At 47.4% G+C, this 25,058-nt stretch overlaps 1 protein-coding gene across 1 annotated transcript in view; it reads left to right on the top strand.

Moving 5' to 3' along the window:
• Positions 1-25,058, top strand: part of huwe1 (HECT, UBA and WWE domain containing E3 ubiquitin protein ligase 1) — a 286,355-nt gene that overhangs the window by 219,241 nt on the left and 42,056 nt on the right. Inside the window, exons 61-68 of the mRNA XM_063034669.1 lie at positions 1,196-1,498; positions 8,062-8,305; positions 9,668-9,786; positions 13,579-13,817; positions 17,213-17,501; positions 20,093-20,192; positions 21,475-22,021; positions 24,401-24,875. Of these exons, the coding sequence (XP_062890739.1) occupies positions 1,196-1,498; positions 8,062-8,305; positions 9,668-9,786; positions 13,579-13,817; positions 17,213-17,501; positions 20,093-20,192; positions 21,475-22,021; positions 24,401-24,875 (2,316 nt within the window). The remainder of the gene's footprint in view (positions 1-1,195; positions 1,499-8,061; positions 8,306-9,667; positions 9,787-13,578; positions 13,818-17,212; positions 17,502-20,092; positions 20,193-21,474; positions 22,022-24,400; positions 24,876-25,058) is intronic.

Genomic DNA, 25,058 nt, shown 5'->3' with positions numbered 1-25,058 from the left:
GAATCTATCAACCTCTGCCTTAACTATACCCAATAACCTGACCTCCACAGCCACTTGTGGTATTGAATTCCACAGTTTCGCCGCTCTCTGGCCAAATTTCTCCTCATCTTCATTCTAAATGGACGTCCGTTTTATTCCAAGGCTGTTCTCTGGTCATAGGAAACATTCTCTCCACGTCAAGGCCTTCCGATATTTGATAGGCTTCAATGAGATCCCCCCCCCCCCCCATCTTTTAAAAAAAATTCCAGTGAGTACATTTCCCTTATTCATGTGCATATCTAACCGTCTCTGAAAAGTCCCCTAATGTATCTGCCTCAACCACCACCCAGGCAGAGTGATCCAGGCACTCACCACTCTCTGTGAGGGGATAAAAATACAACTTGTCCCTCACATCTCCTTTGAATTTCCCCCTTCTCACCTTAAATGCATACCGCCTTCTATTAGACATTTCAACCCTGGGAAAAAGATGCTGTCCGTCTACTCTATCGATGCTTCACGTAATTTTATAAACTTCTGTCAGATCTCCCCTCAGCCTCTGCTGCTCCGGAGAAAACAACCCAAGTTAGTCCAATCTCCTTATCACCCATGTCCTCTAATCCAGGCAGCGTTCTGGTGAAATTCTGCATCCTCTCCAAAGCATAGGTGTTGTTCCAGTAATGGGGTGACCAGAAATCTGCTCCCTCTGCTCAGTTTGGGCTGTGTGTGTGGCACTAGAAGTCAGCCCAGTTGATTAGGCAGTTAGGAATGAGCGGTAAGTGAGAAAATAGCATTCCCAGTGGCCAGGACAGAGCTTCATTCTGAAGGGCCCGGAGTCGGATGGTGTGGTGCAAGATCCCCATGAGGAAATCTGGGAGGATGGTGAATCTGTGGAATTCATCACCACAGGCTGTGGAGGCCATTGGGTATATTTAAAGTGAAGATCAATAGATTTTTGATTCTTGGGGAGAAGGCAGAAGACTGGGATTGAGAGAGATAATAAATCAGCCGTAATGGAATGGCCAAGCAGACTCAAATGGCCATATGTGCTAATTCTGCCCCATGCCTTATTGTGGTGAGCTTGGAGGTTATTTCAGGTGCTTATCCCTGCCCCCTCAAGTAAAAGGATCGCCGGATAGTCCCACCCATCATGGTCCTGTTCTTTCATGCCTCCTGATTGCGGCTCTTGCCCAAGAAATGACTGGTTGCCTTCTCCCAGATGCGGAGCAGCCCACTGTTGGTTCCACTGGGTTGGATACCCCTCGCCTGGAGAGCTTCCTTCCCTCTACCGCCTCAATGGAGGGTGCACCCGCTGACGAGGCGCAGGCTCTGGGTGCGCTGGAGGCGGCTCAGCCCCCTCTCCAGCCTGGCGAGCCTCCATCAGCACCGCTGCAGCTAGAGCCCACCGAGGAGGTGACGGCACAGTCCCTGATGCCCGTGGAGCCGGCAGAAGCCGGGCCGGAGAGACCAAGTGGAGAGGCCGAGGCCCTGCAGATGGAAATGTCGCCAGCGCCAACCACAGGTGAGACCAGCTCACGGCCTGCAGTCCTCACCCAGATCCAATTCCCTGTAGTCATTAGCTCCTTCACTATGTTCTTCATGTTAATTTATAAGGGGGTTGACCTGAGTTCTAGGGAAAGGTTAAATAGGGTAGGGCCTTGTTCTCTGGAGCACAGCAGAATAAGGGTAGATTTGATAGAGGGGTGCAAAGTTACAAGGGGTATAGACAGGGTAATTGAAGGGAGATTTGCTAGAGGTTTACAAAATTACGAAGGGTATAGACAGGGTAAACGCAAGGATGTGCATGTGAATAAAGAATCTGAGGGTAAATGCAAGCCAGCTTTTTGCACTGGAGTTGTTTGAGACAAACTGGAGGCCGTGGGTTAAGGCTGAAAGGTGAAATATTTAAGGGGAACCAAATCGTCTTTACTCAGAGGGTGGTGCGTGCATGGAACGAGCTGCCAGCGGAGATGGTGGACGCAGATTCAATTTCAACAGTTAAGGGATTTGTGGAGAAGTACTAGAACTGGAGGGGTTGGGAGGGCTATGGTCCGGGTGTGGATCGATGGCACTTGGCAGAATTACAGTTTGCACAGACAAGATGGGCCAAAGGGGCCCGTTTCTGTGTAGTGCTGTCAGACTGTACTGGGTATTGTGTCAGAAGTGCCTGCAGTTCTGGTTCCACTACCTTAGCCCATCCGGGCTTTCAAATTTAAAGTCGAAGTCAAGTTTATGGTCACATGCACTAGGTGCAATGAAAAGCTTGCAGCAGCATCACAGGCACACAGCATTCACCAGGAAAACCTTTAAACATAAATTATACATACACAAATTATGCAAGAAAGCGCAATTAGACACATACATTTTGGCGCAAAGCGGACAGTGTTGCTTTACTAAGGCGGTTATTAGAATTGTGCCGGATGGTTCAAGACCCAAATGATTGAAGGGAAATAGCTGTTCTTGAACCCGATGGGAGTTGTGAGGAGGTGGCATGGACCTTTAGTTATGGATGCTGCTTTCTTGAGGCAGCGCCTCCTGTAGACACTCCTGACGGTGGGAGGGATGTGCCCGTGATATATTGTGCTGAGTCCAATAATATCTTGCAGCTTCTTGCGTTCCTGCACTTTCAAATTGCCAAACCAGACCAGTCAGGAGCTCAATATGTGTAGAAGTTGGTTAGAGTGTTTGGTGACAAACTAAACCTTAATCACCTAAGAAAGTAAAGAAGCTAGTGTGTGTTCCTTGTGATTGCGTTGTGTGCTGGCCCCAAGCCATCTGTAATGTTCGTGCAAAGAAAATTTACGAGGATGTTTCTGGGACTCGAGAGCCTGAGTTTATAGGGAAGGGCTGAATAGGTTAGGACTTTATTCCTTGGAGCAAAGGAGGAGAGATTTGGTAGAGATATACAAAATTTGAAGGGTGTAGATAGGGTAAATGTAGGCTTTTTCAGTGAGTTTAACTAGAACTGGAGGTCTTCCGTTCAGAGTGAAAGGTGAAATATTTAAAGGGAACGTTAGAGGGAACTTCTTCACTCAGAGGGTGGTGAAAGTGTTGGGCAAGCTGCCAGTGGAAGTGCATAAAAACATGGTCAAGAGGTTCAGTTGTTGTTTAAGTCAAGCATCAGAATGGGGAAGAAATATGATCTAACTGGCTTTGACCATGGAATGATTGTTGGTACCAGATGGGGTGGTTTGAGTATCTCGAAACTGCTGATCTCCTGGGATTTTCATGCACAGCAACCTCTGGAGTTTAGAGAGAATGGTGTGAGAAACAAAAAGATAACATCCAGTGAGTTGGAGTTCATTTGGTAAAAATGCGTTGTTAATGAGAGGTTCAAGCTGACAGGAAGGCAACAATAACTCAAATAACCACACATTACAACAGTGGTGTGCAGAAGAGCATCTCAAATGCACAACACTCAAAACCTTGAAGTAGATGGGCAACAGCATCAAAAAAAACCATGAACACACACACACACACACTCACTCTCAGTGGACACTTTATTGTGTATAGCCTCTTAAATGCCACAATTATATCTGCTTCCACCATTAACCTGGCAGTCCATTCCAAACATCCGCCACTCTTGTGTAAGAGAAAAAGAAAAAAAAACTTATAGTGAAAGCCTCCTTTTAAATTTCTCCTTCCCTTCTCCTCCCCCCCCCCCCCAAAATCTTCCATGTCCTCTTGTGTTTGACATTTCTACATTTCTGTCTTGGGAAGAAGATTCTGATGGTATACCTTATCTCTTGTCTCTCATGATTTCATACTTTTCATTCAGGACTGCCCCCCCCCCCCCACCCAGCCTCCAGTGTTTCAGAGGAAACGACCTCCACGTTTTCACATCCTCTCATTGTAGCTAATACTCTGTAACCCAGTGATGAAGCTGTTCTGCACCCTTTCCAAAGCCTGCACATCCCCTGTTAATGTTTCGACCAGAACTACACATGGAGTGCCTATAAAAAGTATTCACCTCCTTGGAAGTATTCACATTTTATTGTTTTACAACATTGAATCACAGTAGATTTAATTTGGCTTTTTTTTTGGACACTGATCAACAGAAAAGCCTGTTTCATGTCAACGTGAAAACAGATATCTACAAAGTGATCTAAATTAATCATAAATATAAAATTCACCCCCTTCGAGTCAGTATTTAGATGCACCTTTGGCAGCAATTATATCCTTGAGTCTATGTGAATAGGTTTCTATCATCTTCGTATATCTGGACACTGCAATTTTTCCCCATTCTTCTTCACAAAACTGCTCAAGCTCTGTCAGATTGCATGGGAGTCATGAATGAACAGCCCTTTTCAAGTCCAGCCACAAATTCTCAATTGGATTGAGGTCTAGACTCTGACTTGGTCACTCCATGACATTAACTTTGTTCTTTTTAAGCCATTCGTGTGTAGCTTTTGCTTTATGCTTGGGGTCATTGTCTTGCTGGAAAACAAATCTTCTCTCAGGTCACAATTGTACTGCAGACAGCATGAAGTTTTCCTCCAGGATTTCCCTGTATTTTGCTGCATTCGTTTTGCCCTGTACCTTCACAAGCCTTCCAGGGCCTGCTACAGTGAAGCATCCCCACACCATGATGCAACCACCACCATGTTTCATGGTAGGGATGGTGTTTTTGATGATGTGTGGTGTAGTGTTAAACATAGCATTTAGTCTGATAGCCAAAACGCTCTATTTTGGTTTCATCAGACCATAAACTTTCTACCAGCTGACTTCAGTCTCCCACATGCCTTCTAGCAAACTCTAGGAGATTTCATGTGAGCTTTTTTCAACTTTGGCTTTCTCTTTGCCACTCTCCCATCTCAGCCACTGAAGCTTGTAACTAATCCAGAGTTGTCATAGGTCTCTTGGTGGCCTGCCTCAGTAGTCCCTTTCTTGCGCGGTCACTCAGTTTTTGAGGATGACCTGCTCTAGGCAGATTTACAGCTATGCCATATTCTTTCCATTTCTTGATGATTAACTTAACCATACTTAAAAGAATCATCAGTGACTTCGAACTTGTGTCCATCTCCTGACTTGTGCTTTTCAATAATCTTTTTGCGGAGTTGCATGGAGTGTTCTTTTGTCTGCATGGTGTAGTTTTGGCCAGGGTACTGACTCACCTGCAGATGGACCTTCCAGATACAGGTGTATTTTTACTACAATCAATTGAAACACCTTGACTGCATATGGTGATCTCCATTTAACTAATTATGTGACTTCTAAAACCACTTGGCTGCACCAGTGATGATTTGGTGTCTCATATTAAAGGGGGTGAATACTTACGCAATCAATTATTTTGTGTTTAATAATGGTCATAAATTTAGACCATACGTAGAGATCCATTTTCACTTTGACATGAAAGAGGCTTTTCTGTTGATTAGTGTCAAAAAAAGTCAAATTAAATCCACTGTGATTCAAGGTTGTAAAACAATAAAACATGAAAACTTCCAGGGGAAGTGAATACGTTGTACAGGACGTGTAGTTCTCCACATGCTGCTTAAACATGATGCAACGTGAGTTCCTGACTCAGTTCCCAACTAATGAAGGCAAGCATGCCATACAGCATGGAGTAAGTTAAATGATCAGCACAACATTGTGGGTCAAAGTGCCCATACTGTGCTGTATCGCTCTCCATTCACTACCCAATCAGCCACTGTCAGTGAGCTGTGGACCTGGAGCCCAAGATTCCTCTGTATATTAGTGCTGTTAACTGTGTACGTTCTCCCTCCTGCCCCTTTTTGAAACGTACAAGATCCTGAAGGGACACAGGAAATGTTTGTTACATATGCTTGAAGCAAGACTGACAGTGGAGCTGTAGATTTGAATGATTTTACTGATCCTTAGTCATGTACACACTGGGCAACTTAGTGGGAGAGTCATGAACTGGAACTACCAATCTGTAGACGTGTCCACACCAAAAGAGAGAGTCCCCCAGTAGGAGGCCCAGTCAATTTACCCCACAGTCAATCAGCTGCATGTGCACTTGCCATATTCTCACAATCTATCTGATACAGTACAATATTGATACATTTCCGGTAATTGGAGTGTCTCAGATGAGGGGTATAGCTTAAAGGTAAGGGGCAGTCATCAAAAGGGTGAGGTGCGTTAAAATTTCTTCTAGCAGAAGGTGATGAATCTCTGGAACCCTCCTACCCAAAGAGGTGTATGGAGGCTGAATTATCAGAAGCATTTAAAGTGGGTGGGGGGGGGTGATGATTGATAAATACTTGAGAGGTTGGTGGGATTGAGGGTTGTTGGCTCAGACAGAGCATAGCAGCCTGTTGACTCTGCTCTGCCATTCAATAAGATCATGGCTCATCTGGCCATGGACTCAGCTCCACCTATTCCCCAGAACTCTTAATACCTCTGGATTGCAAAAATCTATCTAACTGTGTCTTAAATATATTTAATGAGGTATCCTCTACAACAACCCTGGGCAGAGAATTTCACAGATTCACTACTCTTTGGGAAAAGCAGTTTTTCTACACCTTCATCCTAAGTCTATTCCCTCATATCTTGAGGTACTGTCCCCTGGCTCTAGTCTCACTCACCAGTAGAGACTACCTTTCATAATTTTGTTTCTATAAGATCCAAGATCAAATTTAATTATCATTCAACTGTACGTGAATACAGCCAAACAACATTTCCCCCAGGGCCAAGATGCAAAACACAGTACCAATAGTCATACCCAGCATAAGGTACATACAGCACATATGAGATAGCAGTCACACATAAAAATACATTGCCCCAAGGCCCTGACTGGCATGTCCTGTAAATTGATGGTGCATGGGTGTTATCAGCAAGAACATGCAGTTCACAGATGAAGCCATGCACGTGCGCACGCACACGCGCAATCCAAGTGGTCTTCCACCAAGTGAACACTGAGGGCAGTACCAACAGGAGGGGCCAGCCCCGCCTGTGCATGGACACAGCACTACACCGCGTCAGGCATCTCCTATCCTGGACTGCTGCAACAGGCAAGCCCACTACAGCTGAGGATGTGCAGCCAATAAACAAGGGGAACGGACTTGCAGTATTTTACCCATTACCAATGTCAACAGGGTCTTGTGATTGCAAGAGAAACGTCCAAGACAATCACTTGCTGTTGGACTGCACACCGACTCCGATGCCTTTCTGTGACAGGCAGTAACATGGTCCGCAGCAAGTCTAGCTCCTCTGTCAGCAGATGAGGAGGACCTGCAGTATTTGGACTTAATGTCCAGCATTGTCTTGCATTCATAAAAAAGATGGACGCGCATTTGGTTGGCCCCATAGAGGCCGCTGTATTTGAACATGCCGCTATGTTACCAGAAACTCCTCTCATTCTTCTGAATTCCAGGTAGCTTGATCTCTCCTCAGCTTAATCCCCTCATCTCCGGAATCAACCTCTGCACTATCTGTTTTTCCAATTTCGTGTTGTTAGGATACTTGGGTGCAAGACAGTGGTATGATTGGGATGGGACAGCCACAATCGTAGTGAAGGGCGGATAGCTCTTGCTTCTGTGGATGATGCAAGATGAATCATGTCTTCTTGATATATCACCAAAGACTAAGCAAATTTCGCAAGACGTACTGTGGAGAGTATCCTGACTAGTAAGGAGGAGCCACTGCGCAAGATTGGAAAAAGTTTCCAGAGAATTGTAAGCTCATCCAGCTCCGTATGGGCACCAGCCTCCCGCTATTGATGCCTCAAGAAGGTAACATCCACCATTCAGGACCTTCAGCATCCAGGACATACCTCCTTCTTGTTACTACTGTTGGGGAGAAGATCCATTCTCTGTTTCAGAAACAGCTTCTTCCTCTCCGCCATCAGATTTGTGAATGAACAATGAACACTTCCTCACTATTTACTGTTTATTTTTTATTTTCATGTTTTTTTTGCAACTTGTTTTTTGTCAGGCACACTGCTGCTACAAAACAACATATTAAAAAGATAGAAAAATGGAGGGCTGTGGGAGGGAAGGGTTAGATTGATCTTAGAGTAGGTTAAAAGGTCAGCACAACATTGTGAGCTGAAGGGCCTGTACTGTGCTGTAGTGTTCTATCTATCTCAATGTCGATGATAATCAGTCTGATTCTCTTTCACACCAGCGTCCCAGTCCCCCGAGAGGGCAGAGAGCTCAGATGCCCTGGTAACGGTGGGCAGTCAGCTGGAGGGCTCGCCAATGGACACTAGCAGCCCGGTGTCCGGTATCTTGGAGGAAGCGGCAGGGGAAGGCCTTGGCCCCGGGGCAGGAGAGCAGGGCAGGACAGCTGCTGAGGAGAGGCGGCCGCCCTCTGAGTCGGCGGCCACGGCACAAGCCCAAGTGGAACCAGCTGCCACTGGAGAACTGAGGTGAGCACACACCTGTTAGTTTTTCTGTGGTGCCGTGTTGAGGGTATTACCACTGCCATGGACATTGCTCGATCTCCCTGAGTAGCATCCTCATCCAAACCAGGACCAAGCAGTGTCCCAATCTCCAAGGTAGCCCGTCAATCCAAGCGGCATCCAAAGATAGTCCCCAGTCTCCGCTGTTAGCTTACTCATGGAATCCAGGTCTAAGGACATCTTCCCCATCCAGGGGCAATACTCGATTGCCCTGCGCAGCTGCCTTCTTCGAGCCAGATTCATGGAAAGTAGCCAGTCCACAGGCAGCCTACTCATCACGTGCCTCATCTCTGCATGGCCTCTCAATCCCAGCCTGATCCAAAGACGGCCCCTAATCTACAGTGGTAGCCTCTCATCCAGGCTTCATTCAAGGATAGTAACTAATCTCCATGTAGTCCCCTCATCCAAGGACAGATCCCAATCTCTTGGGTAGTTTGTTCATCCAAGTCAGGTCCAAGGACAATCTCAATCATCCAGAGCAGCTTCCTTGCCCAGGCCCAGTCTCTTGGGAGTTAAGCCTGTCATGCAGACCATCCTTTGGCAGTGCATTGCCTTGGGAAGTCATTTCCTGATTTGTTTCCCCAACTGTTTGCAACCATTAAGTAAGAGGTCCATGGGTTTTCTTATGAGTCTGCACTTCTAATGTTGTGAAATGCCAATGTGTATACAGTGGCCACTTTATTAGGTACATCTGTACCCCTGCTTTTTAATGCAAATATCTAATTAGCCAATCATGTGGCAGCAACTCAGTGCTGAAAGCATTGATCAGGAGGTTCAGTTCTTGTTCAGACCAAACATCAGAATGGGAAAGAAATGTGATCTAAGTGATTTTGACCATAGAATGATTGGTGCCAGATGGGGTGGTTTGAGTATCTCAGAAACTGCTGATTTTCATGCCAACAGTCTCTAGAGTTCACAGAGAATGATATGAAAAACAAAAAATCTAGTGAGTGGCAGTTCTGTGGGGGAAAACACCTTGTTAATGAGAGAGTTTAGAGGAGAATGGCCAGATTGGTTCAAGGTTGTAGGAAGGCAACAGTAATTCAAATAATCACATGTTACAAGAGTGGTGTGCAGAAGACACCTTGACATCTTGAAACTTGAAGAGGATGGACTACATCAGCATTCAACCACAGGTGGTTTTACTCCTGTAGCTAATAAAGTGGCCACTGAGTGTATATTTTTTTTTAAAAATCCAACTAGCCATACTGGGATATCCCATTATCATTCAGCATCTGTTGTCAGTGGTGAACCTTCAAGGACATCTGCAGACCAAAGCTGACCTCTCCGTTCTGTCTCTATTCTTGTTTCTCCCCCCACCCCCGACAGTGTGTCATCCTCCGTCACCTCCGTGACCTTGCCAGCCAGAGACAATGGGCCAGGCACTGGGGTGACTGCGCCCTCCGATGTGCCACCTTCCTCTAACAGCGATGAGGATCCTCTTGCAGGTATGCAGCATGTTGTTATAACTGCTACCTCGTAACATCCTGGACACTTTGACACTTGAGTCTCAAGATCGGCTTCACAGTTACTCTTTATTGGCCAGGTTTCTCCCTGGGACTGGGTACGATGGCTTTCTCTGCAGAAGAGTGTGTTTTCTGTGGATTTCAATTCAGTTGCACTTGGACAAAACGTTAAACCACATGTGTGTTGTGTACAGTTCTGTCAGAGTCAAGTTTATTGTCATGCTGACAAGTACACTTAGCACATGTGAATTAAAAAGCTTATTTGCAGCAACATCACTGGTACATATTGTCATGTAAGCAACATTCTATTTTACCAGAATACGAGTCGGGTTTTATATAGAGTCAAAGAAGAGTACTGCACAGAAACAGGTCCTTCGACCCATCTAGTCTATGTCGAACTATCTAAACTACCTACTCCCATCAACCTACGTTGGGACCATTGCCTCCATACCCCTCCCATCCATGTGCCTATCTTTTAAACGTTGAAATAAAGCTCACATGCACCACTTGCACTGGCAGTTCCTGCCACACGCTCACAAACTCTGCGTGAAGAAGTTTCCTCTCGTGTTCCTCTTAAATGTTTGTACTTTCACCAATAACCCATGACCTCTAGTTGTAGTCTCACTCAACCTCAGTAGAAAAAGCCTGCTTGTATTTACCCAATCTATACCTCTCATAATTTTGTATGCCTCAATGAGATCTCTCCTCAATCCGCTACGTTCCAAGGAATGAAGTCCTTACCTATTCATTCCGTCCTCATAACTCGGGTTCTCCAGTCCTGGCAGCACACCGTAAATTTATTCTGTACTTTTTCAACCTTATTTACATCTTTTCTGTAGGTGGATGACCAAAACTGCACACCATACTCCAAATTAGGTCTCACCAACGTCTTATACAACTTCAATATAACATCCCATCTCATATACTGAATACTTAAATTTATGAAGCCAATGTGCCAAAATCTTTCTTTGTGACCCTGTCTAACTGTGCTGCCACTTTCAATGAATTATGGACATGTATTCCCAGATTCCTTTGTTCTACCGCTCTCCTCAGTGCCCTATGGTCATTGTGTAAGATCCTACCAAAAAGAAATCCATTTAGTGCAAAATGGTCAGTGGTCATGGTGTTGCTAAATCATAGTCATTGGGGTTGTGCCATCAGGTATAGAAGCAGAATTAGGCCATTCAGCCCATCTAGTCTACAGGAGACAGATAAAAGGGTGACTGAGAGGGGAAAGGGAAAATGTCAGATATTGGAGAGCACGCCTGTGGCCATCCTCCTCAACAATAAGTACTTCATCTTGAGTAGTGTTGGGGAAACAACCTACCTGTTGAAGGAATGGCGGCCGTGTCTGGCCCTGTGACTCAGAAGGGTAGGGAACTAAAGGGGAAGGCAGCAGTAATAGGAGACTCTATAGTTAGGGAGACAGGTGGGCACTGTGGATGTGAAAGAGAAACACAGATGATAGTTGACCTCCCAGGTGCGAGGGTCTGTGATGTTTCTGAGTGCGTCCACAATATCCTAAAAAAGGAGGGTGAGCAGCCAGAAGTTGTGATACATATTGGTGCCAACAACATGGGGACGTCAAAGGTGGCAATCTCATAAGGGTGAAGAATGCAGGACTGAAGGTGCTGTATTTAAATGCATGTAGTACTGGGAATTGGTGGATGAATTTGTGGCGCAATTAGAGATTAGTCGGAATGACGTGGGCATCACTGAGTTGTGGCTGAAAGAAGGTCATAGTTGGGAGCTTAATATCAAAGGATATACTTTGTATCAAAAGGACAGGCAAGAAAGCATAGGCAGTGTGGCTCTGTTGGTAAGAGATGGAATTGTATCATTTAGAAAGAGGTGACATAGGGTCAGAGAACGTTGAATCTTTGTGGGTGGAATTAAGAAACTACGAAGGTAAAAAAAAGTATCATGGGAATCATATATAGGCCTCTAAATAGTAGCCAAGATGTGGGGTTGAGGTTGCAGAGGGAGCTGGAAAGGGCATGTAATAAGGGTAATGTCAAAATTGTAATAGGGGACATCAATATTCAAGGTGATTGGATTGGAAAATCAGATTGGTGTCAGATTGCAAGAGAGGAAATTTGTTGAATGGCTTTTTAGAGCAGTTTGTGCTTGAGCCTACTATGGGAAAGGCTTTCTTAGATTGGGTGTTGTACAATTCAGATTGTATTAGGGAGCTTAAGCTAAGGAACCTTTAGGAGGCAGTGATCATAATATGAATTCAATCATACTGCAGTTTGAGAGGGAGAAGCTTAAGTCAGATGTATTTGTATCGCAATGGGAGCTTGCCCAAGTGGATTGGAGGGGGATACTGGCAGGGATGATGGCAGAGCCGAGGTGACTGACACCGTCACTGACAAGAGAAGGTAAGGACTGCATAAAAGCCAAGGAAAAGGCATATAATGTAGCAAAAGTGATTGGGAAGTTTTTAAAATCCAACAAAGGCAAATTTAAAAAGTCATAAGGAGGGAAAAGATGCTAAAAGCTTTTCAGTTATATAAAGAGTTAGAAGTTGAGAGTTGATATCGGACCACTGGAAAATGATGCTGGTGAGGTAGTAATGAGGGACAAATAAATGGTGGATGAATTAACTAAGTGCTTTTCATCAGTCTACAATGTGGAAGACGAGAGCAGTATGCTGGAGGTCCATGAGCGTCAGGGAGCAGGAGTGAGTGCTTTTGCTATTATAAAGGAAATAGTGCTCAGCAGGCTGAAAGGTCTTAAGGTGGATAAGTCACCAGGACCAGATGGACTGCATCCCAGGGTTCTGAAAGAGGTGCTGAACAGATGCATTGGTTATGATCTTTAAAGAATCACTTAATTCTGGCATGGTTCCAGAGGACTGGAAGATTACAAATGCAACTCCACTTTTTAAGAAGGGAGGAAGGCAAAAGAAAGGAAATTATAGGCCAGTTAGCCTAACCTCTATGGTTGGGAAAGCGTTGGAGTCCTTTATTAAGGATGAGGTTTTGGGGTGCTTGGAGACTAATGATAAAATAAATAAAAGTCAGCAATGTTTCTGTAAAGGGAAGTCTTGCTTGACAAATCTGTTGGAGTTCTTCGAGGAAGTTACAAGCAGGGTGGACAAAGGAGAGATAGTGGATGTCATTTACTTAGATTTTCAGAAGGCATTTGATAAGGTGCCACACATAAGGTTGTTTAACAAGATAAAATCCCATGGCATTATAGGAAAGATACTGGCATGGATCTACGGAATGGCTGACAGGCGGGAGGCAACGAGTGGCAAATAAGTGGGTCTTTTCTGGCTGGCTGCTTGTTGACTGTAAATTAAATGGGGAGTAAATTCAAATATCAGAGGTGCAAAGGGATAATGAGGTAGATTGAGGCCAAGAGTCCATCTTATACAAAATGTCCGTTTAAGAGTCTCATAACGGTGGGGTAGAAGCTATTCTTGAGCTTGGTGTTACATGCTTTCAGGCTTTTGTACCTTCTGCCCGATTTGAGAGGGAGAAGAGAGAACGTCTGGGGGTTGGTGAGATCTTTGATGTGCTGAGCTGTGTCCATAATATAGTTTCTTATGGTTAATTCAACCCTGGGAGGAACTTGGAAGGGCAGGCTAGTTTGTTTTGACCAGTTGGACTGAAGGGCCTGTTTCATGCTCACAGATTATATGACTCTATTTAAATCTTATAAGCTTCTATGAGGTCTGTTCCCATGCTGTTCTGAGGATTCCAGAGTCACGCAGTCACGTGCAAGATGTTCTTAAACATATCACCTCATGTCTTTGTCCTGGCACAGGAATCAGCCTCCCTGAGGGTGTGGATCCATCCTTCCTCGCCGCCCTGCCTGAGGACATCCGCCGTGAGGTGCTGCAGAACCAGCTGGGGATAAGGCCCCCCAACCGTGCAGCAGCCACCGTCGCGGCCACGGCCGCAGCCGCTGCAGCTGCCGCCGCTGCCACCCTAGTAGGCAACCAGGGTGTCACCGAAGTTAGCCCTGAGTTCCTGGCTGCCCTTCCACCGGCTATACAAGAGGAGGTAGGAACCGCTTGTTTGGTTTGTTACAAGGGAAGGTTCACCAGGTTGCTGCCTGGATTAGAGAGCATGACCAAGATAGAGAAGCTTCAACACAGATCTGATGCTGGAAATCCAAAGTAACACACACAGCATGCCGGAGGAACTCAGCAGGTCAGACCACATCGGTGGAGGGGAATAAACTATCAATGCTTCAGGCGGAGTCCTGATGAAGGGTCTCGGCCTGAATTGTCGACTGTTCATTCCTCTCCATAGATGCTGCCTGACCTGCTGAGTTCCGTCAGCATATTATGTCTAGGTTGTTTTTTTTTCTGGAGCACCAGAGCCTTGGGGCAAACCTGATCATATGTGACATGAGAGGTATGGATAGAGTAGACGTTCAATATCTTTCCACCAGAGCAAGAATGTCTAATCCCAGAGAAGGAGAGTTGAAAGGAGATGTGCAGAACAAGTTTTCTTATGCAGAAGGTGATGGGTGCCTGTCACGTACTGCTAGGGATGGTGGTGGACCTAGATAGGATACACATGTTCAGGAGGTTCTTAGATAGGCACATGGACGTTCGTGGAATGGAGGGATCTGGCTTAGGAGATCAGTTAGGCATTTAATTATTAGTCTTATTAGTTAGGCACAACAGTGTGGGCTGAAAAGCGTGTTCCTGTACTATTCTATAATAGTCACATGTACCAAGATACAATGTCTTTTGTCTACACGCCATTCAGACAGATAAGTCCAGACATACTGTAAGTACATCAAGGTAGTAAAAAGGTAAATAGGATACAGAGTATCTTGTCACAAACGAGAAAATCTGCAGATGCTGGAAATCTGAGCAACACACACACAATTCTGGAGGAAGTCAGCAGGCCAGGCAGCATCTATGGGGGATAAAAGTATAGTCAATGTTTCTGGCCAAAATGTCGACCGTACTTTTTTTTCTAGAGATGTTGTTCTGTAAATGCTGAGTTGCTCCAGTATTTTGTGTGTGTTGCAGTTACAGAGAAAGTGCAGTGCGGGCTGGCAAAGTCCGAGGGCCACGATGAACTTGACTGGCAGAGTTCATCTGTTGGTGTATGCGAGGTCTGTTCAAGAGTCTGATAACAGTAGGGTCGAAGCTGTTCTTTATGTCTGGTGGCATGTGCACTTACGGTGTTTTATGTTGTCTACTCGACGGGAGAGGTGAAAAGGTGGGTCTTTGATTATGTTGGCAGCTGGAAGTGGGAGGGGGCCTGCTTTTAATGATGGACTGGGCTGCGTTAACAGCCATCTGCTTTCAGCACTTTTTCCTTGTTTATAACGGGGCTCAGTGGGGAGAGTCCCATCAACATGACCACGGTGGAGAGGGGCATTTGTCCGTTCCGTACGGTAGTGGGGAAAAGTGCTGTGCTCACCTCAGAATCAGTCTTGTGAAATTTGTTGTCTTACAGCAGCAGTACAATGGAGAACATTAAAATGACTGTACATTACAAAAATAGTGAGATGGATATGTACATGAACCCATGAGAAATCTGATGGTGGAGAGATACAAGCTGTTCCTGAGTCACTGAGTGTTGGTCTTCAAATTTTTCTATCTTCTCCCTGATAGTAACCAGAAGGCACGAGCTGGATGTATCCTTAATGACAGATGACAACTTTTAAAGGCATCATCTCTTGAAACTGTTCTCAATGGTGTTGAGGTGGCTGAACCTCTTTTCAATCCTATGTACTCGCTCTTGTGTCCAATTTCTCCAAGCCCTCCCTAATATTTAAAGACCTGTTTGCTCACCCTTCAGTTGCTTTTCTTCTAAAGAGATGGCACAGCCCATCTGTTCATCTTTCTGTGGGGTTCACTTCCCCTTTGCGGTGTGGCAACCAGAAAACTGTGCAGTCAGCTGGCTTCAGCATGGGCACAGCCCTTCCCACCATCGAGGACATTTTCTAAAGGCGCTGCCTCAAGGAGGCGATATTCATTGTCTTCTCTCTTTACTACCATCAGGGAAGAGGTACAAGAGTCCGAAGGTGCACATTCAATGTTTTAGAAACAGCTTTTTTCCCTCCGCCATCAGATTTCTCTTTTCCTTTGGCGTGTGGGTGTGTCCATGATGATGTCTTTTTCACGCCTTTTTACAAGGCGCGGAACAAGAGAGAGACCGTGTGGCGCGCCACTCCTCTCTCAGATATTTTCGCAGTATTTCCCTTTATTTTACGAGGTCAGGTTGCAATCTCGACACTCAACCCGGCACAGGTGGAAAGCGTACTCAGGAGCGGACCTGACTGGTTTCGAACCGAAGAACCTCCGCTCCCGGGTCTGGCGCCAATGTCATTGCGCCACCAGCCGGCCCCCGCCATCAGATTTCTGAACCCATGAACACTACTTTGCTGTTCCTCTTTTCAGAGACATAGTCCTATAGCACAGAAACAAGCCCTTCATGCCATCTAGTCTGTGCAACCTGGTCTTCTACCTAGTCCCAACAACCCACATCTACACCAGAGGTCTCCATACTTCTCATCCATGTAGCTATCCAGTCTTACCAAATGTAAAAACAACCCTTCATGCACCACCTGCACTGGCAGCTTGTTCCACATTCACAGCACCCCCCCTTCCCACCAACTAGGTCATAAACCTCTAGTTCTATTTATTTTTTTCCAGCACTATTGTGTCGAAAAATAGTTGTAGCCAAAGGAAGGAAAACAAACACACACACACACACACACACACACACCCCCCCCATGCGCAGAGCAGAGTTCAAGATTGAATCTGGGTCACTGGAGCTGCGAGGCAGCAGGGGTGGCGTGTATAACATGGTCACTGAAAGACAAAGCACTGAGTTAGGAGGTGCTCCCTCTATCTTCTCTGCCCTTCCACCATCCCCTTGTTCTGCTCCCCCATTGAAGTAGCCACTTCTCTGGGGCCCTCCATTTGCCCAAAGTGACCGCAGAGCATTCTTCAACATGAAAGCTCCTTCCAACTTTCAATAATTTTTATGTGTTGCACTGTATTGCTGCTACAAAGCAACCAATTTCATTACATATTCATTTAGAGTTACATCACAGTTACAGGCCCTTCTGACCCAATGAGCCCGGGTCGCCCAGTTACACTCATGTGACCAATTAACCCACTAACCGTACATATTTGGATGTGGAGGAAAACCAGAGCACCTGGAGAAACTCAAGCAGTCATGGGAGAACAACGGTACAGCAGTGTGAATTGAACCGAGTGGCTGGCATTATAATTGCGTTATGCTAACCGATGTGAAAGGTCCTTCCAACTTACAATATTCTTTACATCTTGCACTGTACTGTTGCCTCAAAACAACAAATTTCATGACATACGTCAGTGATAATAAGCGCAATTCCAATTCTGATTGAACAGTGGTGATCTGGCCAAGGTCTGATGACTCTGTGTGTGTGTGTATGTTGGTAGGTCCTGGCGCAGCAGAGGGTGGAGCAGCAGCGGAGGGAGCTCGCGCAGGCGGCCAACCCCGACACCCCTATGGACCCGGTAACCTTCATCCAGACCCTGCCTTCTGACCTGCGGCGGAGCGTGCTGGAGGATATGGAGGACAGCGTGCTGGCGGTGATGCCACCCGACATTGCGGCCGAGGCCCAGGCGCTGCGCCGGGAGCAGGAAGCCCGGCAAAGGCAACTGATGCACGAGCGCCTGTTCAGCCATAGCAGCTCTTCGGCGCTGTCTGCCATCCTACGGAGCACAGGTATCCTTGCTCATACTACGGCCCTTCCTCGTGTCACAGATCTACACACTCCCCCGTCCTCTGCCACCCTACAGAACACAGGTACCCCCCCCGCCGGCTCGCATCTCAGCGTGTCCTGTCACAGATCGCCCCCTCCTTGTGTCACAGCACCCCACTCACATCGCAGCCCTTCCCTGTATCTGGGGTCCTGTGGCCACAATTCACGTTTTCACCCCATACTAGACTGACCTGAGGGTAGAATCTCTATCACAAATTCACTGGTATTGGCTGCTCCCACTTGCTGAACTGTTCTGCTTGTTCACAGCTGTCGGGGCCGAGAACTTTCTTGTGAACTTATCTTTATCCAGAGGTACAGCACAGGAACAAGCTCTTCTGGCCCAACACAACATGCAACCCAGTTACACCCACAGGACCAATTAACTTACCAGGCATTACGCCTTTGGGATGTGGGAGGAAACCAGAGCACCCAGAGAAAACCCACGTGGTCACGGGGAGAACCTGCCAACTCCTTATAGACAGTGAGAGGGCTTGAACCCAGGTCGCTCCTGCTGTAATAGAGTTATGCTAGCCACTGTGCTACCGTGTTGGCTGCATGTTGGGGCCATTCAGACCACGCGTGTCTGTGCAATCTCTGAGCAATTCCATTCATTTCGCCTGATTTTCCCTGTAAGCGGTTCTCCCAGCGTTGGCATCGATGTCTTGCCCGGGAAGTGCCAGTTGTGCACACACGAGAGGCAATAATCTGCTACCCAGATGACCTACATGTTTTTGAGATGTGGGAGAACATCATCTGTTTACACAGATCCTATAGTGATATGCACAAGCGATTCTGCAGATGCTGCAAGTCTTAAGCAACACACACAAACACGCATGGTCTCTCGCACACAGCTGGACTAAGCCAGTAAGACCGCCAGTGTCTATGCAGAGGGTAATCTGCCTGATTTGTTGAGTTTCTCCAGTATTTGTGTGTGTATGTGTCCCAATGACACCATTTATCCCTACACTGCTCTTAACTCTAACCTGTACCCCTTCCAGAACTGACCACTCAAAGACAGTACAGATAATTGACTGTACGCAATGAACCTAGCAGGCAGGCAAACACAGATGGCCACACACACGCAGTGTTGGACTGAAGGAGTGGATGTGTATAATGTCACTGAGGGAAGGTAAAACCTCTTAAGGTGGGAGAGACTCCCTCCATTTGCTTAGTTCTCCTACCACCCCACTTGTTGACTGTCAGTTCTCCCCCTCAAGGGAGATGAAGCTTGGGACCTCTTTAGCATAAAGAGATCTATTTATCCAAACCAAGTGTCCACAGAGCCATGAAAGGTCCTTCCAACTTCTCATCACGTCAACAGCATTTCTCAAGATAACAGCAGAATTAGGCCATTAGTCCATCGAGTCTGCTCCACCAGTTGATCACAGCTGATCCATTTCCCTCTCAACCCTATTCTCCCCGCAACCCTGACTAATCAAGAACCTATCAATCTCTGCCTTAAATAATACTCAATGATTTGGCTTTCATAGCTGCTGGTGGCAACAAATTGCACAGATCACTGCCCACTGCTAAAAATATCCCTCCTCATCCCTGTTCTAAATGGATGTCCCACTATTCCAAGGTTGTACCCTCTGGTCCTAGACTCCCTCACTATTGAAAACATCCTCTCTATCCAATATCTAGGCCTTCCTGTATTCAATTAGTTTCAATGAGATTCTTCTGCTCACCACCCCCCATTCTTCTGAATTTCAGCGAGTACTACTCCGAGCTGTCACTCACTCCTCATAAAATAAGCCATTCTTTCCCAGAATCATTCTTGTAGTTTTGATTTTTCGGTAATCCTTCAGCTGAATCCACCCTGGCTGTGATAGAGTAGGAGAATAATTCATCACAGGAAAGGCCCTTCAGCCCATCTGGTCATTGCTAATCACAGCATCCTCATTTGCCCACGTTCAGTCCATAACTCTCCCTTTCATAAACTATCCAAATGCCTCTTAAGTATTGCAATTGTACCTGCTTCGACCACTTCATTTGGCAGCTCGTTCCACATACTACTCTCCATAAAGAAGTCCCTTGTAAATCTTGTATCTATGCCCTCTAGTTTTGGGCTCCCCAACCCTGAGAGAAAAGACTGTAACTGTCCACCTTATTCATACCCCTCATGATTTTATAAATTTGTGTGAAGTCTCCCCTCATTCTGTGTTTCAGGAAATAAAGATCCAGCTCACCCTAGAAATCAGGCCCTCTTGTCCTCGTAGATCTCGTCTGCACCCTCTCCAGCTTGACAATGATTTCCTGCAACAGCTGCCCAAAACCATAAACAGTACTCCCAAGTGCGGCCTCAACAGCGAGTTATATAACGTAACGTAATGTCCCCAAACACGCTGACTGATGAAGGCCCAACGTGGTGAATACCGCCTTCCCCTGATACCAAACAAGCCAGCCCTCTGAGGGTGCTACGAGGCAGTCCCTACGCCAACCCAGCCCCACCCTCCTCAGCACCTCACACACCGTCCCTTCCTTGAGACTCCGGCCAGAAACTCGCGCTGAGGCAGGCGAAGATCCCTGACCTGCTGGCCTCTTATTGCCATAGGCTTCACCGGTCGCTTGGGTGGAAACAGAGGGGTGCAGTACACGCGCCTGGCCGTGCAGAGGAGCGGAACGTTCCAGTGGGGGAGTGGCACGCACAACAGGTACACCGAGCGCAGCAGAATAGCACGGCGCCAGGCGAGCATCGGGGATTCGGAACGAGGCTCTGGTCCCAGCACAAGGCAAGGGTTTTGCCTGGGAGTGGGTCTTCAATCTCACTTGTTGCGGTCCTACGTACAGAGTACAGACAGTGAGGCGGATGGGGTGGATGGAGGCAAGGGTCAAAAGGAGCTGGGTGGCATAGTAACAGCTTGAACAGTCCAGCTGAACGTTACAGTCCGACAGGCATACGCTTGAATTACCCCCCCCCCCCCCCCCGGTCTCAGCTTCTTCCCATTCAGCCTGGCCTGTTAACCCTGGCGTTCTACCCTCTTCCACCCCACCACCCCCACCACCAGCCTCTCTGCACCCTGGTGCCACTCACCCCTCTTCAAGGGGTGCAGCATTGCCTCTGCTCCTCAGAAGGCCCAGCATTTCGCCATCACTCCTCCCACCCGTCCACCTTTCTCCCTCTGCCCCCAACCCCACTGCTGCCCATTCTGTGCCCCTTCTCCACCTCTCCTCCATCCACCCTGACTGCCTCCTTCCCTCTCCTCCTCTTCCTCCCCTCCCCACGCTACCCCAATGCCACTGTCATTGTTCCATCAGCCCAGCTTCTACCCGCACCCCTCCCTGTCCCTAATTCTGCTCCTGGCCCTCTGGTGATCAGGCAGTGCTGTGATGGCTGGTGCAGCTGAGGTTTTGTCAGTGCCAGTGACGTGGAACTTCAGCTTTATGCCAGAGACGTTCATTCCATTCAATGCAGAGAGGGATAGGGTTAAAAGGGGCTTCATCTGGTGATGAAGGGGCGGGACATTTTCTCAGCATACGGCCTGCCAGTTTCCCTGATGCAGGTTCTAAGGCAGACTGCAATTGCTGAGTTGATTGAACAAGCTTGGTGAGTTGGAACCTGCTTTACAAAGGGGACAGAGCCATATCAAACTGTTAATTCCTGAAAGGCACTTGAATAGTCTCTCCCCAATTCATACAAGGCTAGCAGCAATTCAGGTTTTGGACAGGAATGCAACTGTGGAACTGGGCTCAGCCTGACCCGAGAGAATGCTAGAGAAGGCTTGAAGATCTGACTTGATTTTTAATTTGAAAAGAGGAGGGTGTAGGCAGAAGGGCCACAGGGCACAAAGTCCTTACGTGGTCGTTGTAATGTTATGAAGCTGCCTCCTCAGTCTTTGCATTGACGTTGTCTTCTCTCCCCCAACTCCTCCTCCCCTGTCCCCACTCTCTTGCCATCCCTCTCTCTCCCCCACCCCTCCCCAACCCCCACCGCAGAGCGTCGAGTAGCAGTAACGTGGAGAGCCTGCTGCGACTGCGGGGCCGCCTCCTGCTCGACCATGAGGCCCTGTCCTGCCTGCTTGTGCTGCTGTTTGTCGACGAGCCAAAGCTGAACACCAGCCGGCTGCACCGGGTGCTGCGGAACCTGTGCTACCACGCGCAGACGAGGGGCTGGGTCATCCGCAGCCTCCTCTCCATCCTGCAGCGCAGCAGTGAGAGCGAGCTCTGCGTTGAGACTCCTCGGCACACCGACGAGAAGGGAAAGCGAGCAGCCAAGGCCGGAACCGGTTCGGCTGCCCATGAGCCCCGGCCCCTCGACCTCCTGCACAAGATGGAAGCCAAGACCACCAGCCAGCTGTCCTGGCTGTCTGTCTCCATGGACGCTGCCCTGGGCTGCCGCACCAACATCTTCCAGATCCAGCGGTCAGGCGGCCGCAAGCACTCAGAGAGGCACGTCGGCTGCGGATCGACCGTTCACATCCACCCACAGGCTGCTCCTGTGGTCTGCCGCCACGTGCTCGACACCCTGATACAGCTGGCAAAGGTGAGCACCAGAGTGGGAGGGTCGGCAGGTGGTGGCGTAAGGGTTGGGAATCGCTGTGGAAGGCTTGTCCTGACGAAGGGTCTCGGCCCGAAACGTCATCTGTACCTCTTCCTAGAGATGCTGCGTTCACCTGCAACTTTGATGTGTGTTGCTTGAATTTCCAGCATCTGCAGATTTCCTCGTGTTTTCAATCAGTGGGGGCTTGTTTCAGGAAAGCACAGACTGTGGGGGCTTCGGAGCAGTCATGGCAAAGAGTCACCAAGCTGTCTGTGATTTCTCACCTAACACCTGCGAGTTTGGACTCCTCCTCTTTATCTTGACTTCCTTTCAAGTCAAGCCAAAATGTCAACTGCCTGACCTGCTGAGTTTCTCTGGTATTTACTGTATGTTGTTACAGATTTCCAGAATCTGTTTCTGAGCAGCATCTGTGGGGAGGTGCGGAAAAGGAATTGTTTGCACTTTGGGTTGAGACCCTGCACCTGTTGTTGCTCCGCCACCCCCCCCCAACCCTTCTGAACCGCTATGTGCCCTATCATATGACTTGGGTGGTCATGGTCTATCCATGCTCAAGATTGTTCTGACAAATTTTGTACAGAAGTGGTTTGCCGCTTTCTGCGCAGTGTGTTTACAAGACAGGTGCCCAGCCATTATCAATACTCTTCAGAGATTGTCTGCCTGGCGTCAGTGGTCACATAACCAGGAGTGTGATCTGCACCGGCTGTGCATACGACCATCCGCCACCTGCTCCCATGGCTTCATGTAACCCTGATCGGGGGCTACGCAGGTGCTACATCTTATCCAAAGGTGACCTACAGGTTAGCAGAGGGAAGGAGCACCTTACACCTCCTTTGGTAGAGACGAATCTCCACCCCTCCACCCACCTATGCCACTGTAACAAAAGTCTAAAGTTCCTTCCTTGTTCTTTTCCAAGGTGTACTCACTAGCCACGGGGGCACTGTACAGGCATTAAGGGTTAACAAAACTGTTAGAATTATATAGAAGCTACTTGCTAACTACTTTTAAAAAGCTGCAGGATAGAACACAAAGAATACTCATCACCCAGTCAGTGAACTGATCCACACAGCCACCCTCTCACCCTCCCTGTAAATCTGCTCCTTAAGTCATTAACTCCAACCTAATGTGAGAGTTGCCCCCTGCCCCTTTTTTTATACCCTTAAAGCCTCTTATCCCAGTACTTTTCCATGCTACCAGGTGGTACCCTCTTATCTCAATGATCAAAGTAAATTTATTATCAAATCACATACGAATATGTCACCATAAACAACCCTGAGATTCATTTTCTTGCAGGCATTTACAGTAGAACAACGAAATACAATAGAGTTGATGCAAAACTGCACACAAAAACTAAAAACCAATGCGCAAATATAAACAGAACATAATATTAAATAAATAATTCTGAGACTCTTGTGTTGTAGAGTCCTTGAAAGTAAGTCTGTAGGTTATGGAATGCGTGGGTGAGTGAAGTTATCCACACCGGTTCAGGAGCCTGATGGTTGAAGGGTAGTAACTGCTCCTGAACCTGATGGTGTGGCTCCGAAGGCTCCTGTATCTCCTCCTCGATGGCAGCAGCGAGAAGAGATCATAGCCTGGCTGGTGGGGTTCCTTCATGGATGCTGCTTTCTTGTGACAGTGCTCATTGTAGATATGCTCAATTGTGGGGTGGGCTTTTCCTAAGATGAACTGGATTGTATCCACCAGTTCTTAGATCTATTGTGATCTTTCAGCCAGGACACAATTTAAAAATGCAGTAAAACACGATTTCCACTGTCACTAAGCGGCCAAGTTGTCCTTACAACTTGTCAATTTCTTAAGCCCAAACATAGTAGGCTGGGGAAAGGGAAGGAAAATGATATAATGCACACAGAGCAGTATGAGACAAATCTATAATTTCTCTCCCACCCAAGATGAGCAGATATAGCAGTCCATTCCTGAAGTTACGTTACTGTCCAAACTTTTTCACGTACAAAGGGGCAATTAAATGTCACTTTTAGAAGATTTAATTCCTGGTGAAGAGTCTCAAACCAAAACTTCAGATCTTCATTTCTCTCTATAAATGCTGCCTGACCTGCTGGGTTTCTCCAGCATTATGTGTGTGCTACTGCAGAACCTCTTCTGTTTAGAAGATTTAATTCTCTCTTTGCAGGTGGAATTGCAAAATACATTTTTATCACAGTAACACACACAATGCTGGAGTAACTCTGCAGGTCAGGCAACATCTATGGAAAGGAAGAAAGAATCGACATTTCTGGCCGATGCCCTTCATCGGGACTGGAGAAGAAGGTGGTGGAGGGTGGAGTGGAGACGTGGCAATAATAAATTTGACTATTTCTCACTGACTATTCGATCATTTTGTTCCAGGTGTTCCCAAGCCACTTCACGCAGCAGAAGGCCAAAGAGACGAGTATCGAAACGGACAAGGAGAAGCTGAGCAAGCAGCCTGTGACCAGCCCGTGCCTCGGCCAACCGGCAGGTGGAGGTGGAGGAGGAGGAGGGGGCAGCACTGGTGGTACCAACGCAGGCATTTCCACGGACTTTTGGGACTTGCTCGTCAAGCTCGACAACATGAACGTCAGCCGTAAGGGCAAGACGTCGGTCAAGGCCACGCCAGCGTCCACCAGCGAAGGGGAGAGCAGCCAAGGCAGCCTGGAGTCGTCGCCCCTGGGCCAGCTGATGAACATGCTTTCGCATCCCGTCATCCGCCGTAGCTCGCTGCTGACCGAGAAGCTGCTGAGACTCCTCTCGCTCATCTCCATCGCCCTGCCAGACAAGGCGGCCGAGGTGGCGGCCAACCATGGCGCCGCAGCTGAGGTCACCCTGGCCGGTTCCCTCACCTGTAAGTGGTCAAGCTCATGCCTTTACAGCACAGAAACAGGCCATTCAACCCATTCAGTCCTTGCTGAACTTTAATTCTGCCTAGTCCCATAGGCCTACACTCGAACCATAGGCCTCCAGACCTCGCCCATCCCTATGCTTATCCAAGCTACTTTTAAATGTTGAAATCAAATCCACGTCCACC

Source organism: Mobula hypostoma, chromosome 28 (assembly GCF_963921235.1).
Source record: "Mobula hypostoma chromosome 28, sMobHyp1.1, whole genome shotgun sequence".
In the NCBI taxonomy this organism is placed as follows: Eukaryota; Metazoa; Chordata; class Chondrichthyes; order Myliobatiformes; family Myliobatidae; genus Mobula; species Mobula hypostoma.
This window is presented reverse-complemented; position numbering and strand designations above follow the sequence as displayed.